Here is a 25,609-nt window from a genome sequence, read left to right as displayed (position 1 = left end):
AGCAGGAAAGCTCCCAGATTTTCTCAAGGTGGAAAAAAAGAAGGCTATCTACCGTTTTTAAGATTTGATTGGCTCCATAAGGATTGAGAATATCCACATAAACTGATGAAGAATAAAAATCTCAGTAAAATACCAATGTTCAGACCCTTCTTGTGCTTCAGAAAGCATGAAGCGATTCCTAACCCTTTGCCCTCCTTTTCTCAACACATGCAATCAACACAGGCCCAATCCTACATCAGTAGCCAAGTCATCACTAAGAAAGAAACAGTAGTTGCAATTCCTGAAGCCAAATCTAACACCAAGACCTGAGAAAATTCAGTGATTCTGTCTGTTACTGGGGTTGAACTACAGATCTGGATGAATTACACTTCCTGCCCTAACCTTCTGTTTTTTAATTACACTGACTTTCAAGAAGTTAACAAGGAGCACCCCTGGGAAAAAAAACAAAACACTGAGCATGTGCACCACAGCAAGCAATCCAAGTATAACACACACTTCCAGGATCACTAGCCCGCAAGTTTCAGGAATAAAAGTAATACAAGTCTAGAACTTCAAACTCTGGTAATTCACAGACTTCTTAAAGCTATTTTTGCAGCTGTGTCCAAGGATGCCAGCAACCATTGATGCAGTCTAGAAACCCTCCTAAAGGTTTGCAGCTTAGCTGATGTGCAGCTACAAACCATGCACCCAAACCATGAAATACATTTGAGGCATAACTTCACCTATCTTCTCCGGCAGAGGCTGAGAGAAATGCCAGGCTGTAATCCAGGACCTGCACTACAACCTCAGACACCCAGCAGCTGCTCAGAGCAGGTCTCACATCCATCAGGAGCTGCACACAGTTCCCTCAGCCCATGAGCAGCAGAAAGTCCAGCAGACAGGCTAAACCAGCAACACTGTTCTATGGCCATGCCCCAGTACTGCAGAGAGCTCCACCTCCTCCTCATCAAGGATAAACAGTATATATTTGTAGTACATCATCTGTTTGGATGCACTACATCCAAAAGAAGGCACTGCAAAGGGGCATTGAATTACCAGTACATCGGTAATACCTATAAATACAGCATGGTACACAGAGGGACATGATAAGGCAACGTCCCTCCTGTCAGGCTAACAAGCTCATGAGAAAAGCACCAGATTACAGGAATTACAATGACAGAGCCCACTTACTCGCAGTTTTCCTCTGATTAAGACATTGGTCAGATGCTGCTTAGCCTCACTCAGTTTTGGCTCATTCCTCTCCGTCAGCGGAATGGAGTCCTTCAGTTTGGCAAAGTTTTCCTTCAAGCATTCTTCCAGCAGAGCTTCTGCAAGCAGCATACTCCCATAGTCCTCTGAAAGCACACGTCCATCAATAAGAAACATCACTTAGCACCGATCGCTCAAGAATACTATTTTTATAGTAGACCTAGCATTATATTGGCAACTAAATAGTGTTAAAGAATACACCACCTTCAAGACACAGGAACAGTAACCCCTAGAGATAGAAAGAAATAGTAAGGGGGGGGGGGGGGAGAAGTTGCACTAACTTTAAGTTACTAGAAACCTTAGGACACTTCCTTTTAACTTGAAGACTTCTCTCTGATAGGATCCTATCGCTTTGACAGCACAGTTCATTCTTGGGCTTAGAGTGACATAGCTGCAAACCAGCAAGTAACGCTTTAAGAGCAACCAAACTGTTGCTACGCTTAAGGGAACAAGTGAAGGTCCCAGCTCCACGCGGCACAGCCTCGCTCCTCAGCGGCGCACCCACCGACAGGCGAGGCGCAGCCCCCGCTTCAGCCCGGACAGGGTCCTCACAGGACAGCCGGTTCGGAGCCCTGAGGCGAGGGGCTTCAGCACAGGAACCCGCGCACGGAGCGCCCCGCTCGGCTCCCGGCCCCGCCGTACCGCGGCTCCGACCCGCTGAGCGCAGAACCTTACCCGTTTCCTCCGTGCCCCCCGCCGCCACTTTCCGCCGGGTGCGTGCCGGCGGCAGCAGCTGCTGCTGCACCAGGAGCCGGAGCTGCCCCCAGTGCCCCTCCGCCCGGCACCGTTCGATCTCCCCCTCCAGCTTCACGTGAGACAGCGGGCCCTTAGCCGCCATCTTATCGCGCGCGCCCGCCCTGCCTGGCGGCAGCCCCCAGCCTGCACGAAGCCGCCCAGACGCGGCGGGGCGGGACAGGGCGACGGCAACACGCTTCCCCTGGCGCCGTCGGGCAGGCAAGAGGCCGCGGGACAAAACCCGCCTCTACCGCGCAGACCGCGCCCCTCATTGTAAAGCCCCGCCCCCGCTGTAAGCCACGCCCCCACGCCGCCCGCTCCACCTGGCCGTCAGCGAGCGCTCCACGTGGAATTCCAGCGGCGGTGACGTCCGGTGCGGCCAATGGGCGGGGTGCGCGCGCGCGGCGCCTGCGCAGTAGCCGAGGGGCGGTGTGATGGTGGCGGGCCCGGCGCGGGGCGGCTCCACCTGCTGGGCACGGCGCGGCGGCCGCTATCCGCCGGCGGGTGCGTAGGGCGGCCGGGTCGCGGCGTAACGGCGCCGAGGGGGCTGGGGCCGGGCGTAGGGCCGCTGTCACGGCCCCCGTCACGCCCCCCTCCTCTGGGCGCCGGGGAAGGCGGGGGCTAAACGTAAACGACAGCTGTGCTGCCTTCACGGTGTCCGGATCGATGCACCGCGGTGCAGAGCGCGACCTTTGGCCCCGTCACCGCGGGCAGGGCTGCGTTCCGGAGTTCGGGCGAGCTGTTTCATCCCGGTTTAATCTAAGGCGGCGTGCGTGTTTTCTTTTTTCCAGGAGACCACGATGGCCCCCGTGAGCTTTAGGAGCCCTCTGCTGTTGTGCCTGGTGGCCGCATGGCTCGGCCCTGTCCCGGCCGAGGAGCCCGCGGCGGAGAGCCCGCCCTCACACGGCCGCCTCGATAAGAACTTGGTGCAGGATAAAGAGTAGGTGCTCTGCGAGTGGAAACTGCTCCGTGCTTTGCGTGTCTCTGGGTTACGTGAGCTGGGTCGGAGCCCGGGGCACCCTCTGTCCTCAGGGTGGTGTATGAATGGGTGGAGTCGGAGATGAGGCGTTCGCTCAGTAAGTTTGCTAGAGATGTGAGGTATGGAAAGGCCTCTCAGGACCTTTAGCCCCGTTTGCAGTATGAGTCATTCCTTACAGGCATCTTGCCTACCTAGATCAACGTAACATAAACAAAGCTATATTTTAAAGAGCTAGGGGAGGTTGCTTCTTCATACATAGCAGCATAGCAGAGAGACATAGCAGCAAATAACATTCCCTGGCTCACGTTTGACTGGGGGCAATCTTCCTCCCGTTACTGGGCTTTGGAAGGCAGACAGAAGGAGATTCAGGGCACTGCTTCACTTGTTTCTATGATCTGTTGAGTAGGCCACAAGAAAGAGGAGCAGCTATCTAAGATACCAGAGACCACTATGGCACCTGTAGCAAACAACCTTTGTACCCTCCTCATTCCACTCGAAAAATACCTTTCAGTCGTAGGGAGTCTGCAGGCTGCTTTAGAGATACATAGTTCCCGTGCACTTGGCTGCTTGATCTAAGACTAAATTTGATGTAAATAGAGAATTAATAATTAACTACTAACACTGTGTTTTGTTGTGGTTCTTTGTTGTTGTTTTTTTTTCCATAGCCACATCATGGAACACTTGGAAGGAGTTATTGAAAAACCTGAGTCTGAGATGTCTCCACAAGAGCTGCAGCTTCATTATTTCAAAATGCATGATTACGATGGCAATAATTTGCTAGATGGGTTAGAGCTTGCTACTGCTATATCCCATGTCCACAAAGAGGTAGATGAATATTGTAACAGTTTGTGTGTTTAGAAAACAGTTCTGAAAAGCAGCTTAATGTAGACCATCTACAATACACCTTCAGGGCAGTTATGGTACAACAGTTTGGCCTGAAAATGAGACTATCTCCCATTTGGTTTGACTTACAAAAGTCCTGGCTTCATTACGGTATTCCACCTCACAGTTTTCAAGAAGACTCTGGTGTAATTTAAACTTCAATGTGAATGAGGAGTGGAAGTGATTCAATAGAGAGGATACTTTGATTGGCAGACATGGGGAGAGGAGACAGGGAAATTATCCAAATTGGAATTAGGCTAAAACAAGGCTATAGGAGTAGCATGTGGTGATGCTGCTGCAGGTCCTAAGGCTGCTGTTTTCAACTCCAAAACATTACTGCAGGAGACCTCTTGCATAAACTTAGTGTAACAAGAACCAGTCATAGCATGCCTTTTTCTTTACCTTTTTCTAAACACGTTTTCATCCCGGCTATGAACATATAAGGATAAATGGAGATACAATTGCTTTGGAAAGATAATGCTAACACAATATCTCACATTGACCTTTCGAAAATTACAGTTCAAAATATAACTTCATATATACATTTCTGGCCAAAAAAAAAAAAAAAAAACCTGCATCAAGAACAGAATAATGGCTGTTTCTTGTGCAAGGGCCCCTCTTTGTATTCCTCTTTGTTCCCAAGAGCTGATACTGAGAATTTTACTGTCTTTAAGCTACAGTGTACTTAACATGCTGGTTTTCTCATTACTCGCTGTTCTGCATGTTCAGCATGTTGCAAGTCTTGATGTGAAGCAAGATGTTTCTACACTATCTAGAAACTCTTGTCCGTGCTACATCAAGATTCAAATTAAGAATACATCTGTTAGATTAGTAACTATCATTGTACATTTTGCTATTTAGCTTTTAGGTCTCTTGGCCAAGAATGTGAACTGGATATAGCAGATACAGAGGGCTTGTTTTGAAAGACAGAATGTAGACTTAGTAGCTTGCATCTGATAAAATTTGCTTATATTGAAATAATTACATAAAACTTAACACCACTTTGAACATCAAACACGAGCTGCTTTGCAAAAACTAGTTGCCAGTAATCTGTGTCAAATGTGCCACTATGTGCAAAACTGCTGAACTGTTAATTGTGTTGTGTTGTTTTTGTTGTTGTTGTTGTAGGAAGGTGGTGAGAATACCCAGGCAATGAAAGAAGAGGAGCTAATTAGTCTAATAGATGACGTCTTAAGAGATGATGATAAGAACAATGATGGATACATTGACTATGCAGAATTTGCAAAATCACTGGAATAAGGTTTTGAAGGGGGCTTGTTTCTCCGTCTAACTGAATGGAAATGTGACCCAGTATAATGTGATTTATTAATCATGTCAACCTTTGTGCTGAGGTATTAGTGAGCTGAGGTGTACTGGTCCCAGTTGAATTTGTTTGCAAATTGTATGTGCTAAGAGGCTGGCTATCTCAGAGTGATAGCCATGTTTGACTAAATGTCGGTACGTATTTGAATCTCCAGTCACGGAAGCATCAAAATATTTCCATAGGCTACAGCTGGCAAACTCTTAAGCTACATGTGAATACTTAATACAATCAAATACAATCTAAAAATTCCTTTTTTTTTTTTCATTGAGTTATATAAAACTTGTTTGCTTACATCTTCTAGTTTAACTTAAGACATACCTAGAAAGAAAGAAAAGATGATGACTGCATAAAGTTGTATATCAAGAAGAAATTTCCTTCTCACTGATTTTGAAGGAAATTTTCATACAGGTATGGTGCTTGAAACAGCAATTGCAGAAGAAAAGTGTTTGAAGGTGGTTTGTGTTTGAGGTCCCTGTGATACCATATGGACTTTAACATTATCTTCAAAGAAATTGAGTGTTTTTAAATATATGTACTTGCTAGCATACCCTTACACATTATATATAAATATACCTTATTTTCAATTGCTTCTCATTCTTCACAAATTTACTTTTTATTTTTAAATTTTTGCCTACCTTCCATGGTCTTTTCTTAAGAAAATGAAAGTATTTTTAATTCATATACCAAGTTGTATTAATGCTGCATAACATTTACTAGACTACCTTCTGCTATGTCATTTCTAAGGTCACGTTAACTGTAAACCAGTTCAATATTGAACTTCCTTTTCAATTTGGTTCTCAAAGTATTAGCCAGCAGGATAATCTGTGAGCAAGTAATGCTGCCTTGTTGAGGTTTCATTTCATATTTCTTGACACATAAGTTACAGTGTTACTTTCAGGAGGTATTTAATCACTGTTTCAAGATACTTGAATGTTTGTAAACAAACATGGTTCTAGGAATGTTTTCACTGTCCTCAATACTTGCTAGGTCAAGCAGCTTAAGGATATTAGACAATGATGTACTGCTGCTTTATTGACATTTGGTAACTATAAAGCATAGCTGGAATCTTAAATTGCATTCAAACACTGTCCATGAATAGAGAATCTAAATGTTAGCGTTTCTGTAAGATGCATAAAGAGCTATTTTCTGTACAAGATTATTCTTATACAACAGAAACACATTTGTAAAAGAAATTATTCCATTTGTTTAAATGTTTGTGCAATGGATCCTGTGTTGGACTTCTTATTTATTTATTTGTAGTAACTACTTTGGTGTGAGCAGGGTCATGCTGGTTGTACAAGCAATAGGAATAAGTTAGGATTGTAGCACTTTGGAGCCAGCAAGTAATGTGGGAAGTTGTAGTGAGGCGTGTGCTTAATTTTCCAATAGGAAGCCTGTCTGTGTTACTAGCAGTCATCTTAAAAACAAAGCTGTTTTTTTTATTTCCATGGTAATAAATTTGGAGTGAAAGTTGAATCTGAAGAAAGTACAGAGAATTGTTAGTGGATAGGAAGGGAGTGGAGACGAGGAGGTTAAGATCATCAGCTCTGAACATTTAAAGGTTGTTGATCTTGGCAACTCTTACGTGCTTATTTCATAAGCTTTTTTTTGACGTACATTGGACCAAGAAACTGACTTCTATATCCAGCTCTTAAAAATCATTGTTTACTTATCAAGTGCAGTGGTCTTAGAGACTAAGAAAAGTGCTTAAACTTAGTCTAGCCACCAGCTATGTGGCATGTATTTATATAAATGTCGTATTTACATAGTAATTAACAGTTATCCTATGCGGCTGGGGAAGCATTGTAGCAGGAGTAATGATAAATACAGGTATTGTGGACTTTTTTTTACCAAATAATGTATGCATTTTTTACCACATGCACTTTTTACCAAATAATTTAAACGTGTTTTTGAGGAGTCAGAAGCTTGTATAAATTGAGAAAATGCTTACCAAAAATGGAGAATAAAATTGGCACCTTTCATTTCACAATGCATTAAAAGAGAGTAAAGTAAAATTTCTGCTTTCCTAGAAAGATGTACAGTTCTTGAAATATCCAAGCTGAAACGTGCAGCATCATGTCTTTAGTCATCTTCCTAAAACAAAGACATCCGTTTAATTAAGTGCACTTAAAGATAAATGGTTGAGACTGACTTTTTTTTTGGTAGTTTAAGTAATTTGTGTGCTTGCTGTAACTCATGCAGTACCCTAAATATGTTGGTACAGGTGATATGGACGTACAGTGTTTTCCAATTTGTGTATGTAATGTGGAAAACAGGGCCTTGATGACAGAAGTACTCACCAGCTAAAAAGCTGCTTTACCTTCTGAAGAACAGTACTATCTGTTTCACAGTTAGGATAATAAATAGATAGTAAAGCAGGAGAGGTCTTTGATTTACTGAGTGTTAACTGCATCCCTGTCAGGAGAAGCCTGTGTAGTCTTCACCTCTTCCAAGTCTATGATCTCAGGGAACTAAAATTAGTTTTCCCCATTAGAGAACGCATCTGGCCTTGCATTACTGTACGCTACCAGTTTAGTTAAGATATCTAGATTGTCTGCTTTGTCCTTAAACAATACTGCCTCATGTAGCAGCTAAAGAAATACTTGAACTGATTCTTGAAGCACTCATAAACTGAGCTATTGGTCACTGGTCCGCCCAAATCATAGTCAGAAGGAGAGAAGTCTTTCCTAAGAGAGTGCAACTTATTAAGGATAAAAATGCTTTCAGCAACTGTTTTGTTTGCAAACTCACACAAACTTTAGTATCTTCTTTTGGCTCATCACCTGTAACCTCAAAATGTCTTAGCTTCATTACAAAATGGTTAAATTTACAAATCCTGATCTCATCTAAAGCGTTTTCTTAATACTAGCAATTTGCAAGAGTGGAAACTAATTCAGGAATAATGTTATCCTCCCTATAGCCACTAGATAGCGTATCAACACCACGCACTTGTTCTTGGCAGTATGCAACTTGGAGTGTTTCATACATGGATTTCTTTATAGTATCAACCACTACTGTAAATACTAGCAAGGCCTGCTCCTCTGTCGTTTAACAACAGCATGTTGCCAAAACGATGCTGGTTACTGCTAATTCATTTTCATTGCTTAGGGAGACTCAAACCTGCTTGAAGTGACAGTAAAGCAACTGGTGTAATAGTCAGTAAAAATAGTGTTGTAACAGGAAGGCTTTATAAGGCGAGCACCAGGTCTGACTTGACTTCTTGACCATCACTAGGTGACCAATGAGAGGAATCGCTGAGGTATCAGCAGTAGTCTCAAACAACATTAAAGAACGTTAGGGGTTTTTAATAGGACCTGAAGCCTTACTGTTTCTGCGTCTCATATTAGTAAGAATCTCTCATTATGAGGCATACTTACAGTGTGAGCTGATCTTGAGCTTAAACTTTTGCTTTAAGTACAGTCTCCAACTTTCTTCTTCATCTCCACCCGTGATATTATCACCGTCTGCCCACTGCATCACGAAACAATTCTAAGTTTTTAGCCAACAAATTAGAACAAGGATCATTACATACTTTAGTCTGTATTATTAAACATCACAGAGTTTGTGCTCTAAATGTTTCATTGGCACAAATAGCTGTCTGCACTGAATGAGATCTATTACAAGAGCAATTATTTATGCCTTACAGAAAGTTTAAGTTCAGTTATGTTTTTCTTCCTGCTCTTCATTGTAAATTCTGAAACATCCTAAATCTTAAGAGCTAATACATGCCCTAATTGTCACTACCTTCCTCAGCTGAGTGGCAGTTTTGCACTTAGGTAGAGGGCAGTGTAACATACAACTCAAAGTATACTGTCAAATATGACATTTTACAAGAATTCAGTTCTGCAGTGAACATAGTGTCAACCTCTGCCACTTAATCCCAGTGACTGACAGTCAAGAAGGCAGATGTCAATAAAGCCAGAGAATAGGTAGGGAAGATCTCATAGAAGGCAAACCTCAGGGGAAAACAAATTACAGAGAGCTGTCAGTTCCTTCAACAAATGCTAATAAGAAACCAATTGCAAGCTATACCAGTTTGGAGGAAATTAAGGAAATTCAGCACAAGTCAGCTAATTTATAACATTTTAATTGACCACAAGCATGAGAGAGATGTGTCTGTAAAGAAGAAACTAGGTCAGCTGGTGGAGAGCCTAGCACAATATGTCATCCATAAGTGTGTATGTGTATATCATAGAATCAGAGAATTGTAGAATGGCTTAGGTTGGAGGGGACCTTAAAGCTCATCTAGTTCTAACCTCCTGCCATGGGCAGGGCTGCCACTCACCAGCTCAGGCTGCCCAGCACCCCATCCACAAGGTGCAACTAGTAAAACATATTAAAAGTTGTAGAAATTTTACGAGTGAGGTTGCAAGAGAAAAACAAAAGAAAGATGAGGAAAGCTGTCAGCGGAGGATGTTAAGGATGCCAGAATTTAATGGGATTTTTTTTGCCCTTTCTGCTAAAATGGTCATCAGCAAGAAATCAGTGCAATGAGCACAAGGAAAAAAAAGCGTTGAAACTTCAGCCTAAAAAATGAGAAATCTGCCTAGAAAGTGACCCATTAAATTAGATGTTTTTAAGCTGCCTGTGCCCAATCAGCTTCACTCTAGGGGTCTTAAAGAGAGTGAAGTAATGGCCGTAAGTGTCATATAACTCAAATTTATTTATTTAATTCTGAGTTTTTTTGCAAAGCCTTTGGAATACTTCCTCATAAACAGGCTAGTGAATTGTGATCTAAATGAAACTGCTGTGGGAAGGGGCAGGAGGTCAAGTCTGGTTGAATGATAGAATTCACAGTATAATTAAAATGTAACATATCAAAATAGATGTGTTCTACAAGGAATTCAGTGGAGATTGGTCCCGCATCCAGTTTTATGTGATGTTTTCATTGAAGCCATAGAAGATGAAAGTATGAAGAAGTGTAATAGAAGTATGGCTACTAAGCACACAGGTGAATGGCAGAATCAGAATTTACAATGATATATTTAGAGAAGTCATCTAAGCTGGATGGAAGGTAATAGTGTAAAATGCCACGCTTAAGCAGAAATACTCATCTGCCTAGTTCATAAGATAGAAATCTAGGGAGTATGGTGGAGCACAAGCTGAACATGAGTGGCAGAGCTATGCTTTTGCATAAAACACAGATATCACATTGGGATGTCCAAAAGGGTCTTAAAGACAATGAATAGAGTCCTTGTGGTCTTACTTTCACTGGTGAAGACTCAACTGGAAGACAGTGTTCTGTTCTGTGCACTGCACTTCAAGAAAGACATGAACTAGATGGTAAGAGACCAGAGGAGATAACAGAAATAGACACAAGTCCAGAAAACATGAGAAAAAAATTGCAGGATTCTTATTTCCCTGAAGAAATAATGTTTAAAAGGAAAGATGAATAGTCTTCAAGTAGCAACAGTGAAGTCAGTTGTTCAGTTGCAAGAGTACAGCTGGGAGGACAGTCCTGCAGCACTCAGTTCCTGTGCTGTATGACAGAGCAGTCTGCAAGCAGGAATCTCCTGCTCAGACTTGGCAGAGTGTGCCCACTGCCACGAAGTCGAAGTGCAAAGCCTGCCAAGTTTCTATTGAGCACATTCAAGGTGTGACTGTCAAGAGCCAGAAGTGGACACTTTGAATCAGAAAAAGGTGGGGACGGAAACATAGCCAGGACTCTAAGATAATGCTTCACTTAGGTTTCAAGCCCTAGCTCCTAAGCACAAAGATACTAAAGCTGCTTCTTAGAAAAGACGAAAAAAGAATATATATATATTATATAGTAAATATTATTACTATAATATAGTATATTATATATATATGTTATATATATGGGCTATTGAGAGTTTTTTAAATGACAAAGTGAACTCCTAGCCCTGTTTTTAGCAAACAGTCAACTATTTTTGCTGAGACTGAGAATATAGTGCAAGAACATCCACGCTGAGTTAAAGCAAAGGTTCATTTAGCCCAACAGCTTGTCTCAGTGGTGGCCAAGAACAGATGCTGATGGAATAATAAAGAACAGAGAAAGCATATGGTTATACTTCTCACAAATACATTCACAGGTTCCAGCAATTTGTGGCTGAGGGACTTGACTTCAACAACAACAAAAAACCACTCAAGTCAGAAACATCAAGGCTTAAATGTTAAAGTCAGGCAACACTACTAACTGCAAACAAGGTCTTATGGAACATGGGCAATGTCCCACAGTCAGTGGTACGTACTGGGCAGACTTTACTGTTGACACTGCTAAGCCATGACCTTCAGCGTAAGCTAAGTGCATGATGCAGCAGTGATCCCAGAGAACCACATTAATGCAGTGGTGTAGCACAACTAGACTGTTTCTAGATATCACATGCTTCTTATCTAACAGGAAGCTTTCAAAATCGTCTAATGGTTCAGTTTACTTCTGGTTTTGGTCACATTTCAAGAACCACATTGAAAAATTACCCAATTTTGAGAAAGCAAAAGCATGTGTTTTGAAATAAATCCTCTTTAAGAAACACAACAATATGCCTCAGAACTTATCTTGTCATAAAACAGAAATAAGCCACAAACATAAAAATATTGACTTAAGTGTCATCATCTGTGGCTCGCAGCCATTGGAGACTGACATATTGGCACAAATCATGGCAGGTATGATGTTTTGTTCCAGGAAAGAGAGCTGAGATGGGTAGAAATAAGATTCGAATGCCAGTCCCTTTGGGAGATGTCTTCAGGGACTTTGCAGAAGTGACTGTAAAACCACGCTGTCAGCCTCAGCATGGATTGGAATAGGAGTCAGTGAGGATTTTAGGCAGCAGGGCATGCATTTAAGGCTGGTCTAAGAGGAGGAATGTGTACATTTAGGATGCACGCGGAGTTGGTTAAAAACTTCACATTTGCCATTGTAAATTTAAGAACATGTTGGCACTGACTAGTGAAGTTAAGATCCCCAAAGAACACATAGCATGTATACATACACCAAGGCGGAAACCACTTTCAGTAACCAAATAATTCTGTCACCAGACAGCCTAAAACTACTCAAAAGCACCACTTCTGGCCAAGACCAACAGATTTAAAATATTTTCTTGAAACTCTAGGCAAATGAATTTTCAGGATATGACAAGTCAAAAAGTCTTTAGGAAAATCTCCAAGCAGATGATCTCATTTTTTAGCTGTCATATCTCTTAAACACCTTGACCAGTTTCCTTCAACTCTTCCAAAAAATCTGTCCCAGAATAAGATTATGCCTGTGAAGTTGTAGGTGTACAGGGCTAATTTTGGCAGAGACAGGAATAGGAATAAAATCAAGTTTATAATGGAAACTTAAGGACATCTGCGGATTACTGAATACTGTTCACTGTGATCTATATAATGCATGATCTTTCCATTGCAGCAAAAATATTAAGTGCTTTTACTATCAACAAGGGAAAAGACCACTTCCCCCATGTGACGTCCTACCTATGAGATTAAAAGTCCTGGCAGGTCATGCAAATATTTTTGCTTCCTCCCACTAAAATGTTTATAGGATTCAGATTCATTACCTACGGTCTGGCTTCAGGATTTCCGCAGAGACTATTACACCATGTTGGCAGTGCAGAATGATGACAAATTCTGACTGCAGATGTGTCTCTACCACAGGCCTTATTAAAATTGCAACATGTCATTGAGATACCCAACTACCTTTAAATTAGTCAGCTAAGATACTGCTAACACCACACCAATAGCATTACAGAACAGAGCACAACAGCGAAACCCAATATAAACACTGAGTAAGGTAAGCAACTTACACTTTTTGCAGGCCATGCTGAACACCGCTTTCCTGGGACAATGTTACTAATTGGACCCAGAGTAGCTAGTTTAAAGGTGATTTAGGTATGCAAGAGCAAGCTCTACACCATCTGAACACAGCACTCACACAGTTTTTGCTGAGATCGGGAAATTTTCTAGCTTGTGCAATGGCTATGGGACAACTCCTCTGAGGAGTTTAACACAAGCTTTCTCAGATTCCTGTGGAAGTTAAAGGTCCTTCCTGGGGGCTTGTAAAGCTCCATCTAATAAAAACGGTTTAGGGAAAGAGAAAGGCGTATACCAGCTGCAGATCAGAGAGCACATTTCCTCCAGAGTACAGTTGAGCTCCATCTGCAGATACTGCTCCCAGAAACAGCACATGACCCTCAAAATTATTCTGTGTCCACTGAATCCGATGCCACTGCTGACCCGCATCCATGCCACTCACCAAAAAGCTTCCCAACATAAGAACCTAATCTGGAGGCAAATCAGTCCAGCCTGAAAGCTATTCTTGCTGACATCGCCAGTACTGGTTGGAAGTGCAGGAGAAAAACAGTTTCCTTGGACCAGATAAAATTCTTCCCTAAATGCTACCAACCTCACTCATCTCATGAGCTAACAACTTCAGACTGGCACTCAGATCAGCACAGAGATCTGACAATCTATCCTGATACCACTTGAGAAGGAATGTTGGTCAGGAATACAACAAATGGACAAGAGTGGAGAAGGTAAAGGATAAGATAAAGAGAGCTATAAGCAGTCATACATACCCAAACCCAGGATGTGCTCAGCCATAAAACAGTAGATGCCACCCTCCCAAATTCTACTCCCTATTAGTGTAATCTCAGTCCACTAGAAGCAATTTCTGTCAACACATCACGGGTTTCAATATTGGACTAAATATATTAAGACACCAAAGTACGGCCTCAGAAGGTTGGTCATTTGTGAAAAGGTTAAAACTGTCAAGAATATCTACCAAGTTGAGAGACCTGGATATGAAACCTCTTGCACCCAGGCTGTTTAGCTGCTATTCCAGGTTCAGGTTGAACACTGGCCACTGGGGAGCACCCAGCTCCAGATGTTTCTCCTGATCGCTCAAGAAAAGACAAATGTACAGTTAATCTCTGAAAAATTGTGTCTGAGTGACTTTTCACTGATACATAAGCTTAGAAATTCCATGAATATTCATTTCGGCCCTTCCACACACAGAAATTCAGTTTGTGGTGACATATGGCAGGGAAAATTTCAGCTCAAGGAGCTGAAGCCTGGCAAAATCATAAACAATCAGAAACAAGGCCTTCTAATGGAAACTGTTACACAGCCGTAGCTATTGGGCCACTGTCATCTTCACAGCCAGAGCGTGATTTAATCTGTCCGTTACGAGAGCACTGGGAGTGATGAATAGGTCTTTGTATTCATTCTCAGCAAGTATGTACCCAGAATGACACATCATGTGGGTTTTTTTAGCCTGTTACTCTGCTGGATCTTTAAAGAGCCAGGAGTTTGCACAACATGGCTATCCAAAGCAGTGCCACAAGATATCATCCACATTCAGAAAGATGGTTTCCAGGGTGGCTGATTGCATCGCTCATCCACAACTCCATTACCCATGCAACTTACGAACAATGGATTCTGGTTTAGGCCTCAGATAAAGCTACTCATGCTGGTCACACTTCTTCTAACCAGAATGGCATGAGGACATAACTGCAGCTTGTCTGTGGCTGCCAGCACAAGAAAGCACAGCCACAGGGCTCCTCCACAGAACCATGCTGCTTAGACCTACCAGGGCTGACATAGATGACTTCCCACCTACCCTACAACACTTCCGTCTGAGGTCACACACTTCTTCTAAACTCATCTGTGTTGCAACTGGTGTGAATTCCATTTCATTTTGGCACCACCCCCAAAGATGTTTTCTGTTATTCAGATGAACATGGCCTATTTATTTTTCTCTTACGTTTGTGATGAGTTATTTATGAGCTCTTAATCCCAATACGGACAAAGTGCTCAAACTTCATTAAGTTAGACTTCAGTCAGAAGCTAAACACCATGAATGATGATTTTCCTCCCTCTCCGTTTCCTGAGCTGTCCTTATACATACATACTCCTGAGACTTAAGGGTGAGCTGATCTTGGGGGAAGACACAGCAGAGAACAGATTTGTGTGGGCTGACTGTGTTGGTGGTGTTGGATTTGAAAGGGATAGGGCACAGCTGACTCCTCTACATCTGAGCTGTGGAAGCTAGATTTTACAGCCAGGGCACAAAGGCTTGGCTTCTTGCTGTGCTGATGGTGTCTCGCCTCAGCAGAATATGCTGCCACAACCAGAAAAGGTTGGGAAATATTTCCCTGTCCCTTTTTTTCCAAGTCACAAGTATGTCTTTAGGGAGCACCTTTCTTTCATTCTCAGAAAGCAGTTGGGCCCAAGACCCTATGCATCTCTACTCTGGAGTATTATGAAAGGCTTGAACAGTGTTGCCTGTCACTACCAGAAAGCACACTGTTCACCAAGATGCAGAACTGTCAGGGCTGGTTCCTAACTTTTAACTTAGCAATTGGCTAGGAAACTTGAAGTGCTGACTAGCCACAGACTACAAGTTGGTACTTAAATCCTTCTCTACTCAATGAAATGATGTACTTAAAACTAAGAGTGTGCTTGAGTGCTTCACTGAAAGGCATAAACCTTGAACTGAGGTGGTTAGTCAAGGATAAGAGATAAGGGGAGTTGGGAACATTCACCTACAGTCATTAGTTCAGAAGATGCAAGATGGGCTCTACTGTTCCTCATGAGTGAAGCCAGATGCATTTGGGAACCAAGTGAGGAGAAAACAGACTGGGACACATAACAGCTGTAGCATTTCCCATTTAAATAGTGCAGAGAATGATCATGCATACTGTACCTGTGAAGATGCAAGTCACTTCAAGCAGTTAATAGGTTCACTGAACAACCACCAACCCAGATAATTAGATCGAAAGTACCAGCTTCTCAGTCTATTCTTTCCTTTTGATAGACGTCTCCCAGAAGTCAAGTATGATTTTCACAAGGCGAGATAATAAGCTGTCTGTTATAGGAAGCCTAGAGTGAACCACGCAGAAAATCAACACAGTCTGAAAACAAGAAACATGTCAAAATGCAAAATCAGTTACTTTAAAAATAAAATGAGAGAGTGATTCAAACAAGCAAGCTTTGGCTTATAGGTACTATTCTAAGTACCTATATTCATCAACAAAATAGGAAAAAAATTATATGAAACTTGCTGAAATTAACTCTTGATATGTATTTGCCAGTGTCATTGCTTGCTTTTCAGGCTGCACAATTTCATCCCCAGTAGACATCAAGTTAGAGAGAAAAAGGAGAAAGGAGATATCACAGGACAGTGAAGGGACAGGAAACCAAGGAGGAACAGTATATAATGCTTTTATATGTTATATCACATACACCATACATATTTTGACTTTCACTAAGTGTTTGTTTATTTGCGTATTTCCTTCCAAAAGTGGCTGGGAAAACTTAGACCATCATCTAGTTGTGTGAGTACAGGATGTCTTCTTGTACAGGAGACACCCAAGAAAACTCATGTAACCCATGCAAATTGCCAGGGCATCACACGGGCCATGGGCCATAGGAACAGGCCGTGGGAGTGTGGGTGAGCCCAGCTCAGTGGGGCCTATGGCTGGGCAGTGACGTGGGGAGATGGAGCCCAGCCCTGCTGTGGCCTAACTGGGTCAGAAGCCGATGGCCCTGGGGCTGAGGTGGGGCCCAGACTGGTTGGGGTACCCTGGGGAGTGGGCAGCAACATCAGGGCCCAGTAGTACTCCCAATGCTTTGGCAGCCATAGCCCAAGTGCCTACATGACGACACAATTTGTAGAGTCAGAGGAAGGTTGTGCTATCTCCAGCTGTTTGGCAGCAAATCCCGCAGTGCCAGTGAAGAGAGGATGCAAACTCTCTTGATCTACATGGTAGACCTGTCCCAAGCAGGGAGATGTTACCTGCAAAGTTGATGTTAACTCAGCACCTCCATTCCTAGCAATGGGAAATTGTTCTTTCACGCCCTCAGTTGAAGAAAGGCATTCTCATCAGCCTCTGCTGCTTCATTCCCATCCCACTCTGGGACTGGCTGTGATGGTCCTTCCCAAGAGAGGAAAGGAGGAGGTTGGACACCTGAAGCTATTGTTGCTTCCTCAGCAAAACAGTTACCTCAAAGAAGATCAGAAATGTGGGTTTACTTAGGTGGAATATTCTACATTCAGCCTTTATGTTATTGTTTCTTCAGCAGTGAGAGTCAAAAATTTGTCAGCGAGTGACAGTTTGGGTTGCTGGGCTTTAGTGGTTCTTATTTTTCTCCCCTCAGTGATTTGTGCCAACTGTTACTTCATGCATATGGAATACACAACTTCTAGCCTTTCCTTGCTGGTGTGAAGTAAGAGTTTGGCACGTGTTGAAAACAACAAGTAGAAATTAACTTGCTCTCTCCCATCTTCAATGTCAATAACTGCCAGTAATTATTCGGAGTATTAAACACAGCCATCTTGCCGTCACCTTAATTCTCCACATTAAAAAGGGATTATATAACAAATTAGTCTGATTTAGTCTATCTTCCAGGGACTTACTCAGTGGCTCACTCTTCTTTATTAAATTAACAGCTGAAGAAGCTTTGGCTTACAGATATGCTATGAAATCCTTCCCGAGTTCAGACCATCGGTGCTAGGGATTGCTCAAGTGCTTACTGCTCTGGAACCACCTCCTTGGTATTTGCAGAGCCTGAACTCCAGCTGACCCACCACACAGTGAAAACACCCTGGTAGACACTTGTAATCTGATCTTTTGACATTCGCCTTCCAATTTAGAACAAGTGATCCCCAGTTCACTGGGGTCTTAGAGTCTTTCAACTCTCTCCTGTGCTTGTTTAAATATAAACTAGAGTTCAGACTTGGGGTATATGACAATGGAGTCTCTACTAATTCTCTCTCTTGTGATGGCTTATTGAGAAGTAGCAGTTGCAAACCACAGGTAGATCCCTTTCCACCAGTTGTGTGAGGACATCTCCATTGCATCCAGCGGTGGGAATGTCTGCTCAACAGAAGGAAAAGTTGCAAACACACAGAGTGTCTTATTCCTCCTTGGCTTAATGAAGTCTGCTGATGGTTAGTCATATGAAAGCCTGATGCAATGCCCACTGCAGCCAAAGGCTGTTTTTCTTCTGGTTTTATAGGCTTTGGATCATTGCCTTGCTCAAAACACTAAACCTGTGAGTATTTCAACCTTTAGGGTCAAAACTCATTATTTTCTGCATTCTTTGCCTCTATTTGTAATGAACTCATGTCACCACTACAATGCTAGATTTGACGGTAAGCATACCTGTGAAATAGTACAGAAACGATCATTTTTTTCTGTTTTTCTTTCCTTCTTTCCTTCCCTTCTCTTCTATCACTTTCTCCTTTGAGGGTAAAGAAGCAATTGCTTCAGATGAGCCCTTCTCTCATTATTTGCTTGTGAAAGGTGTTGGCCTGAAACTTGGGCATACCAAGTTAACCCATTAATCTGCTTTCATTTTATTTCCTTTTCCACATGCAGTCATCTCACAGTCTGTTAACTCACACTGCTTTGGAAAAGCTCAGTTAAAGAAAATAAAATCATTTTCTTTTGGTACTACCAGTTCCCTCATGACCTGCGTACCACAGTTGAGAAGAATTGACTTTATCCAGCTGCACACATGGCCAGTAATGTTCAACTGACACTGATGTGCTTTTTAAAAGGTCTTTTTTAGAAGTGAATTTGTGTGTGTGTGTGTGTTTGTTTCTTTTCTTTTCTTTTCTTTTGAAAACCTGATTTTGTCAGATGCTTTGTTATATTGCCAGCAACCTCTGACTTAAGAACTGCTGAGCATTCTCATAGGAGGAACATATTGTACCATATCTCAATACTCATCACTCAAAGGATTTAAAGTCACCCAATTAATTGGTCCTACAATTGCATGCAATTATTCAACAATTTAGTAGTATTTCATCTGAAGTTGTTCATAGTAAGAAAAAACTACATGCAAGCACGCAATTTGAGATTGGAACTCCATGTAGGTGGCTAAAGAATGATGGTGTAAAGAATGATGGTGCAGATAGGCTGGAAAAATCAAAATCAAAAAACAGCCCTACTCTCAAGTGACAATGCACATGGGGAGCAATAGTGGTTTCTACTGCTTTTGGGGATCTTCACACCCAGAAACTGAAGAACTTGCAGTAATTGTCCTTCTAACCATGCTGTTATGCATGATGTGGAAACAGCTTCTTTCAGAACCCCTGACACCAAAACCTGAAAACCTCTACCCACTCAAAAGGGATATATAAATAAACAGGGAGTCTTACAGAAATGGACAGGAATAAAGAATTTACTTCTATAGGAAAGGCTTTCTAAAGATATTAAGCCAGTGACTCAGTGTTTCAATAACGTAATTTTCTCCCTTCTTACGTCAGGATTTTAAACATCTCCAATTCTGCAGACTGCCTTAATGTGATCTATATGTAAAACTACCCACCGGTGATGTGAACTACATGCTGCCTCGTGCCGATACAAACAGCTTTTGTTCAAAGTGCATTGGCTGGCGCTTTTCCACGTAGTACTTTTGTTTAGGTCACCACTGTCAGGCAGTATTGTAATGCTAAAATATATTGCAAATACTACATAAAAAATGTCTCCTGTTCTATAAAATGCACTAGTCCTGTAAAAATGAAGATCTGTTGGAATCTTGATAACAAAACAACCAGACGTTGGCAGTTGCTATAGAATATTTGTGACCTTCATTTTCAGTCCAGCAGCATGGGCAGGATGGAATTACACTAGCAAATTCACACTCACCAAAAAATTCATCCCCTCTGGTATGGTTGCATGGGATTCAAAACATCACAGAACACTTCAGGCCTCTCTGAGCAGTGGTCACCCCTGATCACAGCATTCTGCAAAGTGGAAAAACAAATAGCAACTTAAGAAAATTACTGTAGTTGTTTTTGTTTTGACAGAGCAACAGACAAGAATACACAAACATTTCAAAGGGAGAGATTAAGTCAAGCAGCTAGACAGTAGTATGTCTGCCACTGAGAGATTTCCTACCCCATTCTTAAAAAAAAAGAAAACAAACAAACAAAACCCCCAGAATGTGCTTCTATCCACTCGAATTAATTTTTATAATATTTTGCTTTCAAAAGGGGAGGAAAAAGGAGAGGAAAAAGGAATTGGGATCCAAAAAAGAAAGAGGTATACCCCATCCTAAAGCTCTGAGGGACATATTGTTCAGCAAGGCATGCATTCATAGGGGTTTCAGGGAGTTCCTCGCATTAATTCCATTGATAATTAACAAAGTTTGTGCTGCTGAGCTCCTGAGCCTGGATTTACAGAACTGCTACCAAGCACAAGCAATGCCTGCAGCCAGAACAGAAGAACAACACTTGAGTACATAGCAATTATACTAAAGGGAATGACAAGAAGTTTTAAGAGAAGTGTATTTGGGAAGAAGATGGGCCATGTGAAATGGAAGTACAAAAGTCCAATGCCAAAGAGATCAAAGACTCACTCAGAAGTGTCTCCTCCATAGCAAAATATTCCTGTTGCCTAACTTCACTGACAACACCATTTCCATAGGGGCTGGAATCTGATCTGACATCTAGTTTACAGAAAGTTATCAAAGTTATTTACTGTAACAACACACTAAAAATAATGTTCTATGGATTTTACACGAGTCTTTTATTTTTGCACAGAAGTCAGTAATGTTGTGCCAGCAGGAATTTTGGCTTTACTTTCACATAAAATATTTTATCCTGAAAAGCAATAGAAACCCTAATCAGACTGCATCATTCTATATTGCTACAAACTGCAATTAATCTGCTCAGATGGAAAAACCATACCAGTTTTTGACTGAAAGGCATGTCATTAAGTTTCTGAGTTGTTTACATGTAATGCAACATGACAGGAATTTGTGCAGAGATGAGAGACAAGGAGCTATTTGAAATTAACTGTTTGGCATCCTGTCTATAGCTGTTTGCAGTCAGCAGGGAATTGGCAGAGCTGATTGGCGTTATTGGTATGTCTGTGGGTTCTGTGAGAGGGTTGAGAGGGTTTCTCATATTCGGTTGTCTTTGAGAAAAACGCGGTAAAAAGACACTGTGCCTTTGGGTGCTCAGGTCTAGGGAGTGAGGGAGATTGTACTAACACCCTCAGCTTCTAACAAGACTAAGTAGCAAACCTAAAGTATGGAAATATATGGATATTATTAGCAGGAGAGCACGTAAGTAACATGATTTGTACCTCTCACATGAAACATGGCCCTTTCCTCCTACAGTCCCTTCCAATGGGATGTCAAGGAGATGACAGAGCCTGTGGAATGGCTGGGCACAGCAGCAGCTGGGCACAATGCAGTCGCATGCGTGGTCACAGGAGGTGCTGTGCAGAAAGGAGACAGAAAGGAGATTGGATGAGTGCAGAAAATCTGCAGAACCGCTTCTACAACAGCTTGTTGGTGTTAGGATGGTTGTAGAGAGTTAAGGTGAGCTCAGGCCTGGGCTGAATTAATGTAGATATATCCCGTTTGGGAAAGCTCCTTCAGCTGTGCAATGTTTTTTATCTCCTTAGCCTATAGGTTAGATAGGCAGGAAGTCTTCTCTATCCAAAAGCCAAGAACAATCAGATTTCCGTGGGATTACATTGGAAAACATGAACCCTGAAAGCTCAGAGAACAGGGAACTGTTTTAAAAATCCAACTATTTGTTTGTTTTAAACCTCATAGTTGGCACCTTTCAGCCAATCTTCAGACCTGGGGAAGAAGTAGAAGTTTGGGAACAAGATTTTTGAATGTCTGAGATAAGGTCTGGGCCAAAAATGATTGGTGATCTTCTATGCCAATTCAGGACGCCTCAAATAAGTAGCATCAGGGATCGGAGGGTAAGTACACTGTATTTTCTGTCACTTTCCAATGTTTCCATCTCAGCACTTGAAATACTGAAGGCCCCTAAATCACCAGGCGCTCAGAAAATTTGATTTAAGACCTTTTTTGACATGGAAGAAATTATTTCCTCCATCACAGAACCTCTCTGTCATCTGGGAAAGCGTGTTTGATGATGGGAAGAGGAGGAAAATTAATTAAACTAATAAAAAGGCAACTGGAAAAACTGAATTAATTCTCAACTGCTCATGGGGCAAGAATGGACATGGAGAGAACTGCGGCAGCTTTGGTGTCCCTCAGTTAGATAGTTAGATCTGTAAGAGACTGAAAACACCACTGCAATGATAGTGAGATGATTGTCTTCACCATGTCTCAGACACTGAAGGAAGACAGGATCGGGTAAAGCCAGTGGAAAATTACTAATAAAAGAGGTGTTTTATGTGCTACTCTTGTTTCTCTTTCTGAGTCATTCTTCTTCTTTGAGTGGTCTGAGTTACAGCAGCTGGATCTATAAGTATTAATATTGCATTTCTAGCCTTCATGCTTGCTTTGAAGCTTGAGTACTCTAAGTGAAGACTGGTGAATTTGTAAGGCATATTTAAGCTAGTCTGTAGAAACAATTTGTGAGACTCAGAACCCTTGGCAAGGCTCTGCATCTGTTCTGTTTACTCAGATAATACAGGAAAGGCCTCACTACTCAAACATAGCATAGATAAGTTTCTAAATTAGGCCGTTCAGCCCAAGCATTTAGACTGGTTGTGATTATATATTGGTTTATTTTACTAATGAAGGCAGTTACCTCTCTAGTGGGGCTCAGACGAGGATGTTCCTTCTGGTAATGGGAAAAAAAATAGTATTTTATAATTTTTAGTTCTTAATGTCTCCTCTCTTCACCTCATGTATCCAAAATAGCCGAAACCCAATGGTTTCTGAAAATGTAACATCTAAAATGGTGCCTTTTTGAAGCAACAACACAAATAAAAAAAATCAGACCATACACAGTACTATGAGAATCACAAATACATTGATACAGTAATGGAATATGAGTACACTGAGCCAAATCTAACCCATGTTAATTATACTGCTTTTCCCCTTAAGAGACAGTGTTGGATATATGGCAGAACACAAACTGCTGAGAATTACATGTGCTTCAGAACTGGAATCTTGTTAGTCTCTGCTTAATGTTTAGCCTTTCACTCATAAGCTGGGAAGAAATGGCAGTTCATTTAGGAAACACCATGTCTCTGCCAGGCTATGCACGACAGGAGCAATCAAACAGTCTGCAAACACTGCACAAACATGCACTTGTTCATGCCAAGACAAAGAGTTATTTTGGGGCACAAACATACAAGCAGCTGCTGCAGCAATCTGAGGTGCTATTGTTATTACCTCCAAACTCCCTTCTATACTATGGAGATGGAAAGGAAAGATACAATTCTGTATTTTGAATACCCTGAAATACAGACTTTTGTCCAGATAAAAGTACATCTGCACTTTGCTATTGGCACTTGTCCAGCTAGCTAATGAGAGGTCTACTTCTTCTTCCTTAGTTGAAGGAAGTCATTGTATATACATTATATTGTTAACAAAACACGTCTACAGCTGAACCTAACTCTTGAAGATGTTGCTCTCAACTTTGTAATGCTGTGTAACACATCAGGGTCCCAGTCATAATGTAGTATCAACTGTGACATCTGTGACCATGTCCTCACACAAAGCAGATGAAGCACCGGAGATATTCCTTTTCCAGAGACTACTGATACAAGCAGCAATCCAGCAGTTCCTCCACTACAGCTTAGAGCCTACCATTGCAAAGAAGGAGCAACAGACAACTTTGTCCCCAGAGCAACCCTCAAGAGCAGAGTGTAGCTCTGAGCAGTCGCTTTGATCCATTTGGCTGCCATTTGCTTGAAGCTTTTGCACTGCAGGCTAAGGTTCAGCTAGGGAGCTGGAGGCTTTGAAAGTCGGGGTCAGAGCTTGCATGAAAAAGCAGTTTTCAAGGGAATCAATCTCCTGCCCTGGTCCAAAGCACCATGAAAGTGTCAAAGGGATCAGGTGCTGGTGCTGGAGAGGATAAATATACTAGCATTTATTTATATGAGTCAGCAAATCATTTCTGTCTTGAAGAAATGAAAATTTTGCAGCTGCCAAGTCCCAGTAAAATCTGACATATTGTCATGAAATACGCGGAATTCTTCAGTCACTCCAGCTTAGTCATGAGTCAGAGTTTCACACTGACCAATCCTCAGCAAAAACATCCCAATATCTGATGAGAATCTCTAACACTGCAACCTGTGCTTGTTGCCTCTTGTCCTGTCACTGTGCTCCTCCCAGAAGAATCTGGCTCCATCTTTGTACATGGGCTTGTTCTTCTAGCAGCCCATTCACCATCAAGGCCTCCACACATTCTCTATCCTCAGACAAACTACCACATCTCCAAAATGTTCAGTCAGGATGATCAAGTTTCTCCTCGTTACCATTCTCCTTCATGATTTGCAGTTTCCCCCTGTCCCCCACTGTAGCCACTCTCACTTCACTACCTCACTTGCAGGAGTTTTGCCATCTGATTTCATCCCTGAAACAGAGCCTTCATTTTTTTTAAACAAGCCAGGAAATCAGGACTGCCCTACAAGTAGGCAAGCTTTTCTGGAAGAAATGCACCTACCAGTCATTTGAGTAGCGGGACACAAATTTCCATGAGACAGAAAGCCCAGACCAAACTTGACTAATCCTTCAGCAGAAGGCATATTGCTGTTCACTCCTCCAGACATTTCAAATTCACTCTTTTGTCTTTTGCTTTCTCTGTTAGCAGTTCCTCAGCCTGTTTCCTAGGCAGCTTGTGCCAGTGGGAATCATTTCTGCAATGCCAATGTTCCTTTCATGAGCCTGCCTTGGCTCAAGGCAAAAGAGTATGAGCCTATTCAAGACTGAAATGCTATTCTGCACCAGATTAGATCAACAAGGTATAAATATTCTCACGTCTTGTTGTCTTTCAACAAAATATGAGACTCCTACCCATTTTCTCTCCTTATAAAAAAGGTATATAAATGAAAGGAAATGAAAGCTTGCTTGGCAATATGACAGAGCTACAGAACATTCTCAGTGTTCTGCTTATTGACACCCCAGTTTTGATTAGTTATAGATGTACCCATTGGGGAATTTGTTTTCTATGTTTTCTATGGTGGAGCTAGTGGGGTGAAATTTGTATGTCCCAAGGGGAAAATCTACTGCACTGATTTATTATGAAACTGAAATGTCATGTATGGCATGTTCAGGCCTAGTGGAGACATCAAAATGGCATGAGATAAGTAGCACCTACCTAAAGAGCTGCTCCTAATCACTTAATCACAGTCTTCTGTGTCTCTGAGCCACTAAGCTTAGGATCACTTAACCCATCACATTTTACACAATGCCTTCATATTTTTGTAATAAATTTTCAGTATCTGAACATGGAATTTTCCACAGTGAAGTTTTCAGGACTATCCTAACTGATACTTTGATCCCAGAATGGAAAGGCCTCTATACTTTCCTTTCATTAGATAAATAGCTGAAATACATTTTCTTTATCATTTCTTGCAGCTAGGAGTTGATGGCAGTAATCAATCAGCTTATTACTATTCGAACTAATAATTCCAGCAATAAGACAAATCCTGCATTACAGTCTTGAGGGTATTTCCATGGCACAGAAGATCTGGAAAGCATTTGAGTGACTTTACTACATTTCCACACAGCTCCAGAGAGAAGATAGTAAG

The 25,609-nt window shown here is 41.9% G+C and overlaps 2 protein-coding genes and 1 long non-coding RNA gene across 19 annotated transcripts in view; 1 reads left to right on the top strand and 2 right to left on the bottom strand.

The window, feature by feature from the left end:
* TTC7A (tetratricopeptide repeat domain 7A) overlaps window positions 1-2,393 on the bottom strand; it is a 162,061-nt gene extending 159,668 nt beyond the window's left edge. For 5 of the 7 annotated variants that reach the window (NM_001396804.1, NM_001396801.1, NM_001396802.1 and 2 more), the window contains exons 1-2: window positions 1,924-2,204; window positions 1,171-1,334 (exon numbers count right to left, since the gene is read on the bottom strand). Coding sequence is in view for 5 of the 7 variants with exons in the window: in NM_001396801.1 (NP_001383730.1) it covers window positions 1,171-1,334; window positions 1,924-2,086 (327 nt within the window). In the remaining 2 variants the exon portion in view is untranslated. Of the gene's footprint in view, window positions 1-1,170; window positions 1,335-1,923; window positions 2,205-2,306 lie in introns of those variants that run through there. The other 2 variants (XM_015283703.4, NM_001396803.1) reach the window with 2 other exon arrangements.
* MCFD2 (multiple coagulation factor deficiency 2) lies at window positions 2,278-6,394 on the top strand. Of its 3 annotated transcripts, none has more exons than NM_001006400.2 (4): window positions 2,278-2,356; window positions 2,775-2,923; window positions 3,628-3,787; window positions 4,973-6,394. In NM_001006400.2, exons 2-4 carry the CDS (start codon window positions 2,784-2,786, stop codon window positions 5,102-5,104), a joined length of 432 nt encoding a protein of 143 aa, NP_001006400.1. In that variant the 5' UTR covers window positions 2,278-2,356; window positions 2,775-2,783; the 3' UTR covers window positions 5,105-6,394. The 3 variants fall into 3 exon arrangements, with proteins under 3 accessions (NP_001006400.1, XP_015139186.1, XP_025004450.1); XM_015283700.4 differs by lacking the exon at window positions 2,278-2,356 and adding an exon at window positions 2,396-2,487; XM_025148682.3 differs by lacking the exon at window positions 2,278-2,356 and adding an exon at window positions 2,396-2,487 and having other exon boundaries at window positions 2,775-3,059.
* The window catches only part of LOC112532217, a 56,946-nt gene continuing 37,502 nt past the window's right edge, over window positions 6,166-25,609 (bottom strand). For 6 of the 9 annotated variants that reach the window (XR_005858720.1, XR_005858726.1, XR_005858725.1 and 3 more), the window contains 5 exons: window positions 21,224-21,358; window positions 19,781-19,878; window positions 16,921-17,128; window positions 15,829-16,036; window positions 6,166-7,262 (listed from right to left, as the gene is read on the bottom strand). This is a non-coding gene — a long non-coding RNA (uncharacterized LOC112532217). Of the gene's footprint in view, window positions 7,263-15,828; window positions 16,037-16,920; window positions 17,129-19,780; window positions 19,879-20,492; window positions 20,583-21,223; window positions 21,359-25,609 lie in introns of all 9 variants that reach the window. The other 3 variants (XR_005858723.1, XR_005858727.1, XR_005858722.1) reach the window with 3 other exon arrangements.

Source organism: Gallus gallus, chromosome 3, assembly GCF_016699485.2.
Source record: "Gallus gallus isolate bGalGal1 chromosome 3, bGalGal1.mat.broiler.GRCg7b, whole genome shotgun sequence".
Lineage (NCBI taxonomy): Eukaryota > Metazoa > Chordata > Aves > Galliformes > Phasianidae > Gallus > Gallus gallus.
This window is presented reverse-complemented; position numbering and strand designations above follow the sequence as displayed.

What these genes read in the sequence shown, in the direction of transcription:
- MCFD2 (NM_001006400.2), top strand. Translation starts at nt 2,784, where the DNA reads ATGGCCCCCGTGAGCTTTAGGAGCCCTCTGCTGTTGTGCCTGGTGGCC. An exon ending in AACTTGGTGCAGGATAAAGA is followed by an intron (nt 2,924 to 3,627) that starts GTAGGTGCTCTG and finishes TTTTTTCCATAG; the next exon opens with CCACATCATGGAACACTTGG. An exon ending in TATCCCATGTCCACAAAGAG is followed by an intron (nt 3,788 to 4,972) that starts GTAGATGAATAT and finishes TTGTTGTTGTAG; the next exon opens with GAAGGTGGTGAGAATACCCA.